The sequence below is a fragment of the Kogia breviceps genome, chromosome 12, assembly GCF_026419965.1.
Source record: "Kogia breviceps isolate mKogBre1 chromosome 12, mKogBre1 haplotype 1, whole genome shotgun sequence".
NCBI classification, from domain to species: Eukaryota; Metazoa; Chordata; class Mammalia; order Artiodactyla; family Physeteridae; genus Kogia; species Kogia breviceps.
The window spans coordinates 56,247,329-56,262,674 of record NC_081321.1 but is presented as its reverse complement, the minus strand read 5'-3'; the positions used below and the strand labels follow the sequence as shown (position 1 = coordinate 56,262,674).

The 15,346-nt window shown below is 37.8% G+C and overlaps 1 protein-coding gene across 6 annotated transcripts in view; it reads right to left on the bottom strand.

Annotated features, from left to right (window-relative positions):
* Positions 1-13,663, bottom strand: part of MDM2 (MDM2 proto-oncogene) — a 43,930-nt gene extending 30,267 nt beyond the window's left edge. The window contains exons 1-8 of one of the 6 annotated variants that reach the window (XM_059080256.2): positions 13,218-13,663; positions 12,645-12,713; positions 12,438-12,522; positions 9,521-9,595; positions 7,275-7,408; positions 5,192-5,241; positions 1,917-1,984; positions 1,687-1,783 (exon numbers count right to left, since the gene is read on the bottom strand). In XM_059080256.2, coding sequence (XP_058936239.1) covers positions 1,687-1,783; positions 1,917-1,984; positions 5,192-5,241; positions 7,275-7,408; positions 9,521-9,595; positions 12,438-12,518 — 505 coding nt within the window. In that variant the 5' untranslated portion in view covers positions 12,519-12,522; positions 12,645-12,713; positions 13,218-13,663. Of the gene's footprint in view, positions 1-1,686; positions 1,784-1,916; positions 1,985-5,191; positions 5,242-7,274; positions 7,409-9,520; positions 9,596-9,873; positions 10,017-12,437; positions 12,574-12,644; positions 12,745-13,217 lie in introns of those variants that run through there. The other 5 variants (XM_067009716.1, XM_067009715.1, XM_067009714.1 and 2 more) reach the window with 5 other exon arrangements.
* Positions 13,664-15,346: the final 1,683 nt, after the last annotated feature.

Below are 15,346 nucleotides of genomic sequence, written 5' to 3'. Positions count from 1 at the left end.
CATTTACAAGCTAAAGTGAGTGCTATGAAGGAAACAAGCAGGGTGCTAAGGGAAAGAATAACACCACTTTTCTCGGTGGTCAGGGACAGCCTCTCTGAGAAAGTAATAATTAAGCAAAAATAGAAAAATGAGGAGCTGGTCTTACAAGACTGAGGTAGAAGAATTTCTGGCAGAAAAAACTGTGCAAACAGCCTTAAGGCAGGAAAGAATTCTGACTTGTTTGAGGAACCAATCAGTGCAGTTAAAACACAGTGAAGGTGGGGAAAAAGGCCAAAAACCAGATTAAAGGTAGATCGGGGCCTTGTAAGCCAACAAAAAAGTGTGGGTTTTATTTGAAGGTCAATGGTAAATAAACAAAGTGGGGAAGTGACACAATCCAATTTACCTTTTATGATCCCTTTTGGTACTGTGATTAAGGACAGAAAGAGCAAGCAACTAGAAACAGAAAATCAGAAGCTGCTGCAGTGGTCTCAGTAAGAGATGACAATGGCCTGGACTAGAGTGATGACATCCTCTAGCATCATATGTTTTCAATTATGAATAATGCTATAATTAATATCCCTACATATAATCTTTGCATTTCTGATTATATCCTTAGGATAGATTCCTAGAAGTGGATTACTGTGATAATGGTAAGAATGCCAAGCCTTTTTATAATTCAAAAGGTTAACCAATTTACACGAATTGATACACCAACAGTGCATCATCAGTGCCAACACATAGTTAGCAAGGATAAATTAAAAAAATCATCTTTCCTAATTTGAAAGACCAGAAAGACACCTTTTTTGCATTTTTTGTTATCTATAAAGCTAAATCACTAAAATCCACTCCTCTCCTATTTATCAGTCATTTCTATTTACTATGAAAAAAAATTTTTTTACAAGTTGGATTTTTAATATTTTTCTTATTGACTTTTTTGTGTTAATAAGGATATTAACACAGTCAAATTTAAAGTGAATCTATTTCAATATGTTGTAATTTTTTTCATTTATCTTTTAAACTCATTTAGTATTCATTTTGGCATAAGGCACAGATATAACTTGATTTTTTCCCCCCAAATAACCATTTGTTCTACTCCCATGTATTTACTCTGCACTTGCTGCCCTTTGCCCTCATGTACAAAACTCTACTCTGGGTTTATCTATTCTACTTCACTGATTTGCCAAACTCTTTTTTTTTTCACCTGAATCATACAGTTTTAGTTATCATGACTTTCATCAGGCAACAGCCTCCTCCTCTACTCTTTTCTCTGTTAAAAATGCTCTCAGCTACTTTCTTTACCTCGTCCTCATTTTTAAGATGCTATTTCCCTGTTTTTAAACTCACTGGTGTGTTTTATTTATGAGAAACAACAAATACTTTAACTGCTAAGGTGACTAAGAATGATGACTAAAATAGAGTTTATATCCTTGTCCTCTGCTATCGTGCATAGCAAAGAGGTGGCTAACTATAAAATCCAGCAGGACACAGTAAACTGTGTGTCAACCAGTAAACTTCTGTGTCAACCAGAAAAATGTTGCTAAGAAAGCAATTTGTAAACCAAATAAATCATATAAAAATAAGAAACTCAAATTCATTCATCTAAACCAAAAAAGCACAATTTCATTAAGCCTAAATGCACTAATTTCAGTAAAGAATGAACACTGAAAAGCTGTTTGAAAGTGCCAATTAAATATTCATATATACCTGTCTCACTAACTGCTCTCCTTCTAGATGAGGTAGATGGTCTAGAAACCAAATCTGAAGATGAAGGTTTCTCTTCCTGTAGCTCTTGCACAAGGTCCTAAGCATTCAAGGGAGAAAAAAACAAACAAAAAAAAAACCCACAAACTTATAACACCAAGAAGCTAAAAATTCATTGTTTTAAACACTCCCAATTTTCAATAAACATCATAGTAGAATGAGTTCAAGATTACCTTTTGAACACTCCCACCTTCAAGGTGACACCTGTTTTCACTCACAGATGTGCCTGAATCTGATGGTTCTGACAGAAAATAAAAACAAAGAATCACAAACTAGGAAAGCAAGGGTTATTCAATAGATGTTATCCAGAACAAACTCCTAATACAATTTAACCTTTTAACCTACACTGAACGTGTAGTCTCCAAGTGCCATCCTGTGCTGAACACTAGAGACATAAATAGATAATTCAATTTTAATATAGAAGATACATAATGATTATTAAGTACAATAAAATAAGCACACTAAAAGAAGTATTATAAGATAAATTAATGGAGAAGACGAAGCAATGGTTATTTGATAGAGATGTGGCAAAGTCTGAGTAACAACGAATCAGGAGAGGTTTCATAGTAGAATATGTGGAAGTACGACTGGGAAAGGCTATTCCAGACAGAGGAAACACTGTGAAAAAAGCATTCAGAAGTGAACTACCAGTGTTTGTTGCAGGAACTACAAGTACTTCATTACTATGGGAATGTAAGCAGGAGCATAAAGGATCCTGACTGTCTTGCTCAACAGCACAAAGTTATCAACAAGCAATACTCCTGCCACCAAGCCCAAATCACTGCATCCTTCCCAGCTAATACTTCACATTCCTCCCTAAGGCACTGCTGCCTTAGGTGCAGTGGTGCAGCCACCACCATTAAAAAGGTTTAATCTAAGAGATAAAATTGATTTTCTAGTTCACAGCAAGTATTTTACCCAACGAGCAATAAGGAACCCCTAAATGGTCACTACAAGCAGAAGAGTGACAACTCCCTCTGCCAAAATAAAAGAAAAAGAGAACAGAGGCAGGGAAGCCAGTATTAGCAACTGCAATAACACAAATGAAAAGCATTAAAGTCTAAACTAAGACATGGAAAAAAGATCAATTCCAGAGAAATTAAAAAGGTAAAAACCAACAAGAACCTGGTGTCTGACATACAAGGCAAGGGAGAAAGGAGTCAAGAATTCCAAGATTCTACCTTGGGCGGATAAGTGGGTGGTATCATTCAAAACTTCAATGATGAACAGATTTGGATGGGAAGATAACTGAAAAGTGGATAAAACTTTCAGGTAGGTAGGTGTAGTCTGTATGTGAATGTACAGACTTGGAGTTCAAGTCAAAATTTCAGATGTGGGATATATACCATCACCTAAGATCATAATCAAATACCCTTTACTACTCCCTTGGAAACATTTTCGTCTTAACACTGAAGCGCAGTCTGAGTATTAACATTTTGAAATTATATGCATTATCATTACAGTTTATTTATTTTTTATATTATGGCCAAGGTATTATACTGATTTAAGTTGTCCATATAAATAGGTTATATTTTGTTTTAGTATAAGAGATGTTACAAAACAGATGTAATAAAAAGGAAGCACTAAGTGTGACAAGTTTGAGAACAATGATACAGGAGTTTTGAAGTTAATTATATTAAACTAAAACCTGGAACAAACTCAGAATGGAAATAACATAAGTAATCTACAGGTTACCATCTCATTAATATAATTTTCCTAGCAATCAACCAAGATTTAAATGAATGAATGAATATATCAGGGATAATAATACTTCAGAAAACTGAAAATACTACAACAGATACTGCAGTTGTTTATTTGCCTTCATTTGATTTCATAAAGGGCTTTGTAAAACAAAATGTCAAGTCACCAGCCTAATAACTACTTCTATTCTGGGATAAGATGGTGATGCCCTTTTCTGGGTCTTAAATCCCAACTTTGGAAGAATAAATATTCAATTCAACAAATTTACTAAACATCGTATTAATAAACACTGTACTGTGTAATGCAGACTGCAAACATGAACAGGACACACTTGTATAAGTAAGCTTAACAAAGTAATATAACAATAAAATCTAGATACGAAATAATGGGAGCACTAAGGAGTGGTCAGTTCGTTCTGGAAAGTAAACAAGCTTCTGAGAACAGTTCTTAATTTTAGATCAAGAATGGACTTCAGGCTTCCCTGGTGGTGCAGTGGTTAAGAACCCACCTGCCAATGCAGGGGACATGGGTTCAAGGCCTGGTCCGGGAAGATCCCACGTGCTGTGGAGCAACTGAGCCCGTGCACCATAACTGCTAAGCCTGCGCTCTGGAGTCCGCAAGCCTCAACTACTGAAGCCCATGCATCTAGAGCCCATGCTCCGCCACAAGAGAAGCCACCGCAATGAGAAGGCCATGCACCACAATGAAGAGTGGCCCCTGCTCACCGCAACTAGAGAAAGCCCGCGCACAGCAACAAAGACCCAATGCAACCAAAAATAAATAATAAATTTTTTAAAAAAGAAAGGATTTTAAGAAGCCTGTGGTGCAACAACTGAAGCCCACGCACCTACAGCCCATGCTCCGCAACGAGAAGAAACTACAATGAGAAGCCCGCACGCCGCAACAAAGAGTAGCCCCTGCTCACCGCAACTAGAGAAAGCCCGCACGCAGCGACAAAGACCCAATGCAACCAAAAATAAAGTTTTTTTTTAAAAAAAAAAGCCTGTAGTGTATTGGAGCCAGCTCCTACCAGCACTCCCATGCAAACTGTGTACATCTCTTCCCAACTCCATGTTTGCGGCTGAAAATGGTCATGGTGAGAGTATTTATATTATGGAAACAAGTAACCACAAATCAAGTCTCTTCCCCTGGAGAGTGGATTTACCAGCATGTCACTGTGTATGTTTAGGTGTATCATTATGGAATAAGAACCTAGCACTTTCATCAGATTATCAACAGGATATGTAACCCAAAAATAAACAGTTAAGAACTACAAGTCTAAAGGAAGGGAAGTAAAATGGCACTCACCTGAACAAACTGGTAACGTTTTGTCTATTATAAAAAACACACAAGACAAGGACCCTTCCATTCAAATGGCCCTACCTAGGTATCTGTATTACTTCCCAAAGCCTTTGAACACAGTTCAAGGTTTGCTCCTATCTCTACTATGCGGAAGATTTTGAAATTATCTACCTTTCAAAACAAATTCTAACCTGATATCCCAAGGCTTAAAGTTATGTAATAGGATATTTAAATATCCACTGCAAATAAATGTGCATAAGAAACTGAGTATTATGTTGTTTTAGCTCATATGTATTTCTTCCTGTTAAATTTATCATACCCTTACTATAATTAAATATACAATGAGAGCAACTTTTAAAGAAAATCACAATTATAAGATGTCTGCACATCCACAGAATGTCTTTATTTTTACAGTACATGCTTATGGAATTCAAAATGAACTTACCCTGCTGATTGACTACCACCAAGTTTCTATAAATCATTGTATATATTTTCCTTGTAGAGAGAAAAAAAAGAGATGTACATTTTAAAATAAAAATGTATTAAACTAGGCTTAACAAGACTTTTAAATGCATATTAGTATAAACTATCGTGCCACAACCCAAAGTTTAAATCACTACATTCAAGTACTGATAAGCTTCTAGACACTAAAAACCACCATAATAATTTGCACAATGATTACACACAGCCACTTTTAATAATCACTAAGGTCTCCCTAGTGCAAAGATTTCACATCTCCATTTCCTGAAACATGCCTTGTTGAGACTTTAGCAAAAGTCCCCAGAGAACTGGTGTGAACACACGAGGCAGGTTAACATACGTAATTTCAAACAGAAAAGAAATTATCTGTCTCCAGGCATAGACGAAGACTGCCTAAAAAAGTAGCAGGTTATGCAAAACCCATTATATAGGAACTTCATTATATTTTTGACTTTTATCAACCTTAGACCAATCATCTAATGGATCTTCTTTCTTGATCTGAAAACTTATTAAAAGACAGAGCAGTATACAGTCATTTAATACAGCCTGAGTACCAGTCACTGTTCTAGAAATCGGGGAAAACAAAGAATGAAAAACAAATCTCTGCCCTCCTGGAGCATAAGGAAACAATTCATTTACGCCCATACTCAATGAAGTCATGGTACATTTTTCTTTTTTATCAACTAATGACTTTAGAGAACATTTATTGGTCACAAGATACCATTTCTAACTCTCAAGGTTAAGGGGAAAGTGCCAATCCCAACTAATTTTTTTCATCCTTGGGACTGATGATACAGCTCCTTAAACTCACACACAAAAAAATCAATATTCCTACTCATAACTTTTTCCCAAGTCAGCAGTTTCCCCAGTGTTTAACCTCTCAACACATTAGAATTCAAGTCAAAGATAATTTTAAATTTGTGCTTTCCGTATCAGAAATTACAGCTCCAAACAGTATCAAGATTCAATACTCAGATAGTGCAAAATTATCAATACAGTTATTTCTTAAACTTAAAAATTAGAGCTTATATCCCAAGGCCAAGTATAAAATAACATAAATATTAAACAGATATCATCCGTCAATGGAAAGAAGCTTGTATGTTAATTTAAAAGCAGGATGAAATTAAATATAGTATGTTCACAACAGGGTTAAAACACATCTGTGCATAATACGTTGTAAAAATGACAAGTAAAAATACCTTTCGATGACAAATTAGTCTTTTTTCCCCTATCATTAGCTTTCTGTCTTTTCTTAATATTCAATAATGAATATATACATATAATAATGAAGTTATTTTAAAGTTATAAATATCGCACTTAATTATCTTTTTAGCTATAATATTATTGAGCATTAAACACTAGTAGAATCTAGGTAAATGTTTCAGGTGAAAAGTATTCTTCTCATTAATTAAGATACACTGCAAAGAGACTAACAAAATGAAACAAGGAATTCCAAATGTGAAGTAAGAATGACTGAAAAAAAAGTCTTCAGTTCCCGGTAGAGTAATTCTAGAAATGTTATCTGGGTCAAATTCAGTTGATTAAGTGCCATAATGGTATATGACAAAGAAAATGATCTCCAAAGTAACTAGGGCTCAAATTTAAGCGATTACCACAGGGTATTATAAAGTCACTTTGGAAGTGACTGCAATAATATTTTTTTTAATATGCAGTTACTGTAGATAATATTTAAATGCTTTCCATGTGCCAAACACTATGTTTTTTACAAAATGCCTCTTTATAACCTCCACATAAGGTATTTATATTGTTCCTACTTCATATTCAGGGGAAACTTAAGGCTTAAAGAGGCTAAGTCAATTTACCTAGTCTAACAGCTAGTAAATGACTAAGCTGAGTCTCAAACTCAGCCTTGTACGATTCCAGAACTCAGGTTCTCAAGTAATATGCTATTTTACTAAGAAATGAAATTTCAGCATCTTTTATATATATATATATTATAACAATCTTCTCTGACAAAAGAGAGTGAGGATGGAGGTGAACTGAAATGTTTGCCCAGCTGGCATTTTATAGTAGACTAAAGAGCTTACCTGTGCTCTTTCACAGAGAAGCTTGGCACTCCAAACAAATCCCCTAGAAGATCATTTGAACAATACACAATATGCTGTTGTTTCTCATCATATAATCGTTTAGTCATAATATACTGGCCAAGATAAAATATAACCTGAAATAGAAATATGATTTGTGAGCATTAAAGAAAATTAAATGTTAGTTTCAAAAACATTCAATAACATCTCATTTATCTGAAGAGGGTTAAACAACCAGCAACCACATCAATAACCATCTAAATAACAACCATTCTGTAATCCTAAAAAAAAAAAAAAAAAAAGCTGATTTTATATCTTTTTCTTTTAATTTGACCAAAGTAGAGACACTGCTTCTGATTTACTTAAACTTTAAAATATGTCTTCTTTTTTTTTTTGGCAGACTTTAACTTTGCCCAAATATCTAGGTTCTACTTATTAGGAAGAAAGAAAAAGGCAGCAAAATGCAAAACCACTGATCACAATGAAAAGTTGCAGAATCAAAAACATCAACTAAAATATAGCAGTGACCTGGAGTCATTTAGTAAATAGTCCTACACACCATATACCTCAACAACCTCTGAGGTCATCACAGATGAGAAGACAATGACCAATTACATCTACACAAGTTTGGGAGAATTCAGTGAATGAAATAAACCCTTAAAGATTATCATTATAATCTACACAATAAATAATCAAAATAATGACCCTGAATCATGCACATACAGTTCAATTATATTTTGTGTGCTCCATTAAAACAAAGTAGGCAATACATTTTTAAGACATCCACATACAAACCTATTAACAACCACCTAAACACATATGGTGTTTTACAGTTTACAATGTACTTTTACAAGTACTGTCTCATTCTTCTCTTATTTCATAGAATTGTTATCACCATATGAGAAATAAGAAACTGACCCGGTCTTCTGACTTCTAGCCCAGTGTGCTTTCTACTACCCCATACTAGCTTTCATTACTCTCCCACATACCACAGAACAAAGATTCTACAACTGAACACTGTGTCAGACAATATATACATCACTGTTACACGGTTTAATATAAGCATTCTAAGTCTTATGATGATCTTGATCAATTTTCTCCTTATTTCTACCTACTACTAGTCATACTTTTTTACTTAACTGGTTATATAATGATAACATGAGGTTAAACCCAAGTTAACATCCCCAGAACATCATTTACCTTGCCACTTCCCTGCAAGCACTGTCTATAGACTTAAATGGCTAAGAAGGCTTCAGACTTAAAGGAATATTCCTATGTGACTATGGATGGAAGAGATGGTAGACAGTGGAAAGAAAAAAGGAGGAAAACCTAGACTCTTTCTACCAAACTTCCCATAAGGAAACTTCCGAATGTGGCTAAAAAGGAAAAGGGTCTGGAGTCTTTTCCTGCCCACTATCCTGATGTAAGTAAGGTCCTTCAGTGTTTTAAGTCATCTGAGCCCCAGAAACTAAGTGTGAGAGATGGGGAAGAGGCACATTTCATTCACATCGAAATTTACCCCAAGATGGCCCATCTCTCAATGAAGAGCATGTTTCTGTGCACAAATTTAAAGCTAGAGAACAACACATTGAAATGTATCCATTAAATAGAACATATGTTCACAAATCAGCTCACCTCTATCCCAGAAAGATCAGTATACTGTACTCATGTATCTCTAGTGCAGAAGTTCTTAACCTGGGATCCATGGATGCCCAATAAGTCCTTGGATAGAATTCAGGGGGTCCATTAATTTGGATGGGAAAAAAATGTTTGTCTGTATTTTCACTAACTTTTAACTGAAATTTAGCTTGCCCTTCAATTATGAATATAGGCAACAAATCACAAAGTATTAACAATAACTGTGATTTTGTCACCAATAAAATCACAAGCATTTTTCATCATATACACTATGCTTAATGTAAACGTCTCAAAATATCAGTTATGCTCCTCACTACTTCCAAATTACATTTATTAGATCTTTTGCTAAATCTTAAGACTTTACCAGTGCATCAAGTGGGTTCACAGCACAAAATGGCTAAGAACCCCTAAAGAGCTTCCCTTTGTCTGAGTTCCTGGCTGACAAATGAAATTCGAATATAAACTGAATTTTCAGCTTCAAATTATAGTCCAAATGACCACAATACTTAATATTCCTGCTTACTGAAAATCCCTCTATATGTCCAATTTCTCCCATGGCTATATGTAACTAGTAAGACATTAAGTTATCTTTTTAACTTAGTTCAGCTTACCTCTTTCATAGTATAGGTGTCCTTCTGTGCACCAACAGACTTCAACAACTTCAAAAGCAATGGCTTTGGTCTAACCTATAAAGAACAAAGGGTTGCTATTATACTTCCAAATTATTCCAGAACTATAAGCCTGCAGGAAACTCATCCATAAAGAATTTCAATAAAGGTAGCAAACACAATGTTATCTCACATTAGAGACCTCAAAAACTAAGTCATAATGTTTTCACTAAATGTAATAGACTATGTAAACTGAATACCACAGACTGTGTTTGGGAAGAAAATGCTGGGATCTAATTATTATGCAAATAATCACAGAATCCTCAAGTATCATCAGTTGCCATCAAAAACAGTACCCTTGTGGGCTTCCCTGGTGGTGCAGTGGTTGAGAGTCCGCCTGCCGATGCAGGGGACACGGGTTCGTGCCCCGGTCCGGGAGGATTCCACATGCCGCGGAGCAGCTAGGCCCATGAGCTGTGGTCGCTAAGCCTGTGCGTCCGGAGCCTGTGCTCCGCAACGGGAGAGGCCACAACAGAGAGGCCCGCATACCGCAAAAAAAAAAAAAAAGTGAAAATTATTCTTTTTCCTCCAGCTATTTCTATCATCTGCTTATTACCTTACAAACTCAACGGTAAATGGAATACCCCAATGAGCTTACTATACGCTAAATTACAAAATACGAGAGAAAAGAGTAAATCTTTACAGTGAGTTCTTTTACCAATCTTTTCTTTCTACAAATTAGGTTCCTGAAGTCTGGGGAACTTTAACCCAAGCTGACAAGGATAATTAAGAACAGATCTGGAGACTGCGACTCACATCCCTCAACTGCAAGCCAGCATTTTCTTCCTACTATAATATCATGCTGCCTTTTAGTTGGTCTACATTCCAAATATCTACTTGACAAACATTTATTGAGCTTCTGCCATGCACCAGACAGCACTGTATATTGCACACACACATAAATGACAAATAAGACATATGACCTGTATTGAAGGAGCGAGCCAACCAGATCAGGGTTCAATTTTTTTCTTTAAAGAGCCAAACAGTAAACAGTTTATAGCTTTTCTCGCCAGATAGTATGACTCAAAAGCATAAATTATATGTAAACCAATGGATGTGGCTCCATTTCAGTAAAACTTTATTCACAAAAGTAGGCAGCAGGCCAAATTTGGCCCATAGGCTGTAGTTTGCCTACCTCTGACCTAGAGGCTTTCCAAGTTGTACTGAGAAAATAACTGGCAAGGGGGCAGGGATGTAATGTGTTTACGCTCTTTCTCCCTATCTGTGGTTGCATCAAAATCTTCAAAACTCAAGTATCTTTACAACTACACAGCCACCCCTACACAAACTGGTGCCTCTGCACTCCCTTCAATATATTCCCATCCTGTCTAACTGAAATCTGACGGCAACCCAGTTTGGGATCTAACCCTCAAAACTAGATTTAAGAAAACTGCCTATTTCCAGCTAATCAACAGAATATTATTTAATAACTGAAAGTTTTAAAATACATAATAAATGTAGTATTGAATCATTAATTGTTCTGATCATATGTTTTTTCCTATGTGCTTACATACGCTTTACTTTCAGGCTATTTAAAGAATGAATTATCCCAGAAAACATAAAACGTTACTTTTTTTCTCCTAAAATTTAATATATACTATATTAACTTCAAACTACATAAAACAACTCAAAGTAAAAGTCTCCAATGGAAAGCCATCAGCTTTCTATTAAGACTTAAAAGACATGCATTAATAAGAAAACTACTATAAAAGACAATACCATTATTAATCTTACATTTAAGAACAGAAAGATAAATTCTAGATGAGAAAAATCTAAATGTAAAAATAAAAAATGCTAGAAGAAAATACAGCAGTATATCTGTATAATCTTGGGATGGGAGAGTTCTTCCAAAACATGATATGAAATTCAAAAGCCAGCAAAAGTCAAATTTTACTTTATACAAATGTTCTCAATGAGAAAAAGAACAAATAAGCAAAGTTAATTTTTAACATTTGTAAATGATAAAAATTAAATACACCTGAAACACAGAGAACTATTACAAATTATTAAGAAAAATACAATAAGCCTAAAAGAAAAGTGTATAGATAAGACCAAGCAAACCCCAAAAGAAACAAATGACTTAACCAATGATGTGATACCCAACCTCACCAAAGGTTAGGGAAATACACATTTAACCAATAATACCTTTTGCCAAAAAAGGGCAAAATAATAGTGATAATATTCAGTTTTGACAGAGAGGAAAACTATTACACATAACACCTGTGTTAGGATACATATGCAAAGCAGCACCATCTGTAATACTCAAAAACTAAAGGCAATTTTAGAAAACCTATCAGTAAAGGCATAAATTTCTTAAATGGTACACTAATGCTATGGATTACCATGCAGCTGTTAAAAAAGAATTCTGTAGGTTTTACTGATTGACATAGATGCTATTTGCTTAACATCTCTAGTATAATCCTATTTTAGTAAAACAAACTGAACCGCGACAGATTAAAAGTCACATGTGCATATATATATGTGGGTATGCACATAGATAAAGATCTAAAAAGGAGATATGGTCAAAACAGAAGACTGGAATTTTCAGCTTTTACTTTATACTTTTCTGTAATGCCTAACATCTTTACAACAAGCATGAATTCTTTCTGTGACTTCTACAAAAGTTAAATAGTGACAGGTCAAATAGGAAAAAAAAAAAAAGTCACATAATAAACATAACTTCAGCATCCATACTTAAAAAGGTAATGAAACTGACTTTTAACTCAATGTGGTAAAAAGCTAAGAAAATAAATATTGAATTTAAGCTACGTACTACAACTTCACTTAAAGAGCCATGCTATAATCTAGTTGATCACCTCATAAAATAAATTTTTGTTACACTGGAGTCAAAAATACCAACCAGGGTCTCTTGTTCCGAAGCTGGAATCTGTGAGGTGCTTACAGCACCATCAGTAGACACAGACATGCTGGTATTGCACATTTGCCTACGAGTACGAAAAGAAAACACACGATAAAAACTTGAAATACGGAAACACCTGTAAAAATAAAAAGACAAATCATATAGAAATGAGATAAATAATGCTTTTATTAGCAAGTGGGTCCTTACCTAGATCAGCAGAAAATGCTACAGGTCGGTGACCACAGGTTCTCTCTCTCAAACAGCCAGTGAATACAGCTGGGAAAAGGCATGGTTTAAATAGCCCCAGCTGGAGACAAGTCAGGGCTTAGCTCCTTCTACTACCGACGCGGAACGTGTCCGAACTTGACCAGCCCCACAGGAAAAGCTGAGTCAACCTGCCCCCAGAACCAGCCCAATCTCGCCCAGACGCAGCGCCCGGTAGATACAAGCTACCGAACAGGCACCTGTCATTATTTTGACGACACCCCCCCCCGCCCCCGGCAGCGCCCCCCGCGCAACTGACCTTTACCCCCGTGCCCGCGGAACCCCCTCCCAAACCCCCGCCCGCTGGGAGCGCTGACCCCGAAAACCCGCCCTCTTCCCGAGTGGCGACAACCTCGCCTCCTTCCAACAAAACCTCCACAGACCCACGTGCCCGGCGCCCCCCACCACGAAATGCACAAAGGCTGCGCGCGGGGCACAGGCGGGAGGTGAGAGCGACCGGGGAGACCCAAGTCACAAAGCAAACCCAGAACTACCCACGCGCTTCCAGGCCCATACCTGTTGCTCACTAATTGGGGTTTGCCGCGGCTGGAGTCGGTGGGGTGGGTGAGGGAGCCGTCCCTCGAGGCTCCCTAGTTCCCGTCACGGGTCGCGCGGAAGCCCGACGCCCTGGGCCTCGGCGACCATTCCACTAGCCGGGCCCAGGCCGCCGGGGCGCTCGAACGCACTAGGTCCGGAGGAGAAGGAGGCTCCTAGCGGCGAAAGCGGCAGGACCTCGGTCAGAGGGGTAAGAGCTACCCCTCAGGCTAGGCTTCTTGCTCCATTTTCCTTCCAGTCACACCGGCCCGCACAGGGGGCCCCCAAACGTGCCGAGCTGCCCGAAGGGCGCCGGATGCGCGCCCCCTACCGTCCGAGTGCAGCACGCCGGAAGCCGCGGCCCATCCGGGCTTTTGCGCGCGCAAGCCCCGTCGCCCCCGCCCATTGGGGGCGGGGCTGGGCCGGACAGCCTCGGCGAAGGGGGCGGTCCCGGAGCTGGACAAACGGCCTCGGCCGGAGGGGAGGGGCGCCACCCGCCGGAGTCGGTCGCGCTTTTTCCCGGGTGGAACTGATCCCTGGTACTTCCCGCCGCCGCCTGGTTTGGTGCACCAAGCTTGGGACTTCTTTGTTCCTTGGCGCTATTTTTGTATTTCTGTGTTTGCACCTCCCTACCGCAATGGAAACTCAGGCAAATACGTATCTAAGTGCCGCTACGAAAAAAGAAACCACAATTAACAGCTGTGCGATATATTAAGCCCGCACCGCCAGCTGGAGTTGTTTTTTTTTTTTAAGTATGATTTAAAATAGCACAGTACGAGCTTGTTCGGGGAATGCATACAGTATTCTAGTTGGAGGAATAAAAGGCTGGTGGTTACCGTTACAGATGGGTGGGGTAACGGTTACTCGTAACTTTATGCTTTTAGAGTGTTTGGGTTTCTTTTGTTTATATGATGAATGTATTCATTCCCATTAAAAATATCTGTTTCTAAATATATATATGTTTCCATATTAGGCATTCAGTACTGAAAGACTCACCTACTTGCCCCTTTTGGCACATAGGCATGGCAGTCTCAAAAATGAGCCAGGACATGAGAATTGAGTTGGCTCATCCCCAAAAGCACAGTCATCGCAAAAAAAAATCTTCTTCTTTGGCAAGTAAGTGACTAGTTCCTTGTGAACGGGGAACTTTTTGATAAAGTTACATCTTTCCTTTCTCCCACACCCTAGCCTACTAGAAAGCAATCTTCCTTAAACATAGTGGTCGCTCAATTAATTGCTAACATTATCTTCAGGGATTTGGTTTGGCTTTAAAAAAAAAAATCTCCTCTTTCTCAAATCAAATAGAGTGAGGTTTCTGGTTGTAAAAGCGTGTGCTTGACACAGGATAAAAGAAAATCTCAAGAGATGGAGAAAATAGCATAAAAAGATAAATTATACAAGTTGGCATTTGTTAATGCCAAGTGAAGGAACAGGTTATGTGCTACAAGAGTTCAAAGACAGGATTGCTCAATGAATACCCAGGCGGTTCACAAAGGCCTCAGAGACGTTTAGATATATCTTGTGCCTTGAAGAAGTGAAAATGTAAAGGACCATTTGAGAAACAATAAGTTTGACTTACAACCAAGGAAAAGAAAAACCAAGAAAAAGAAAAATTTTCAGAATTTGGAGGTTCCTTAAATGTCAAGCTAAGGAATTTGGGCTTTGGACAGGGTAGGCAGTAGACAGAGGGGAAGAACGTAAACAAGTGAGTTGCTTCAAACTGTTTTTAACAGCACCACCATGACCAAATTCATGAATAGACTGGCCAGCCTCCTCTGGACCAACTTTCCCCCATCTCTTTGGCCCTGTGTTCTGAAAAAAATCCTCCTGGCAGAATTAGTAGAGCAGAAACAAAAGGGCAGAACTGATAGGATAAGTCTTTTTCTTCTAAAGAATCCAAAAAAGAAGGGCAGAAATGAAGTGATAGGATTTGGAGTGTTGGGGGAAGAGATTAATGAGGCAAGGATTCTATCTTTCAAGGAATTGATACTGAAAATTTACCGAGTGTACCAAGCACTCCCCAAGGCCCCTATTGGTGAACAAGATGGTCATATTACCTGCCATCATAGAACCTAGCAGGATGACTCTGAACTTCCACCCAAAGAGAATAA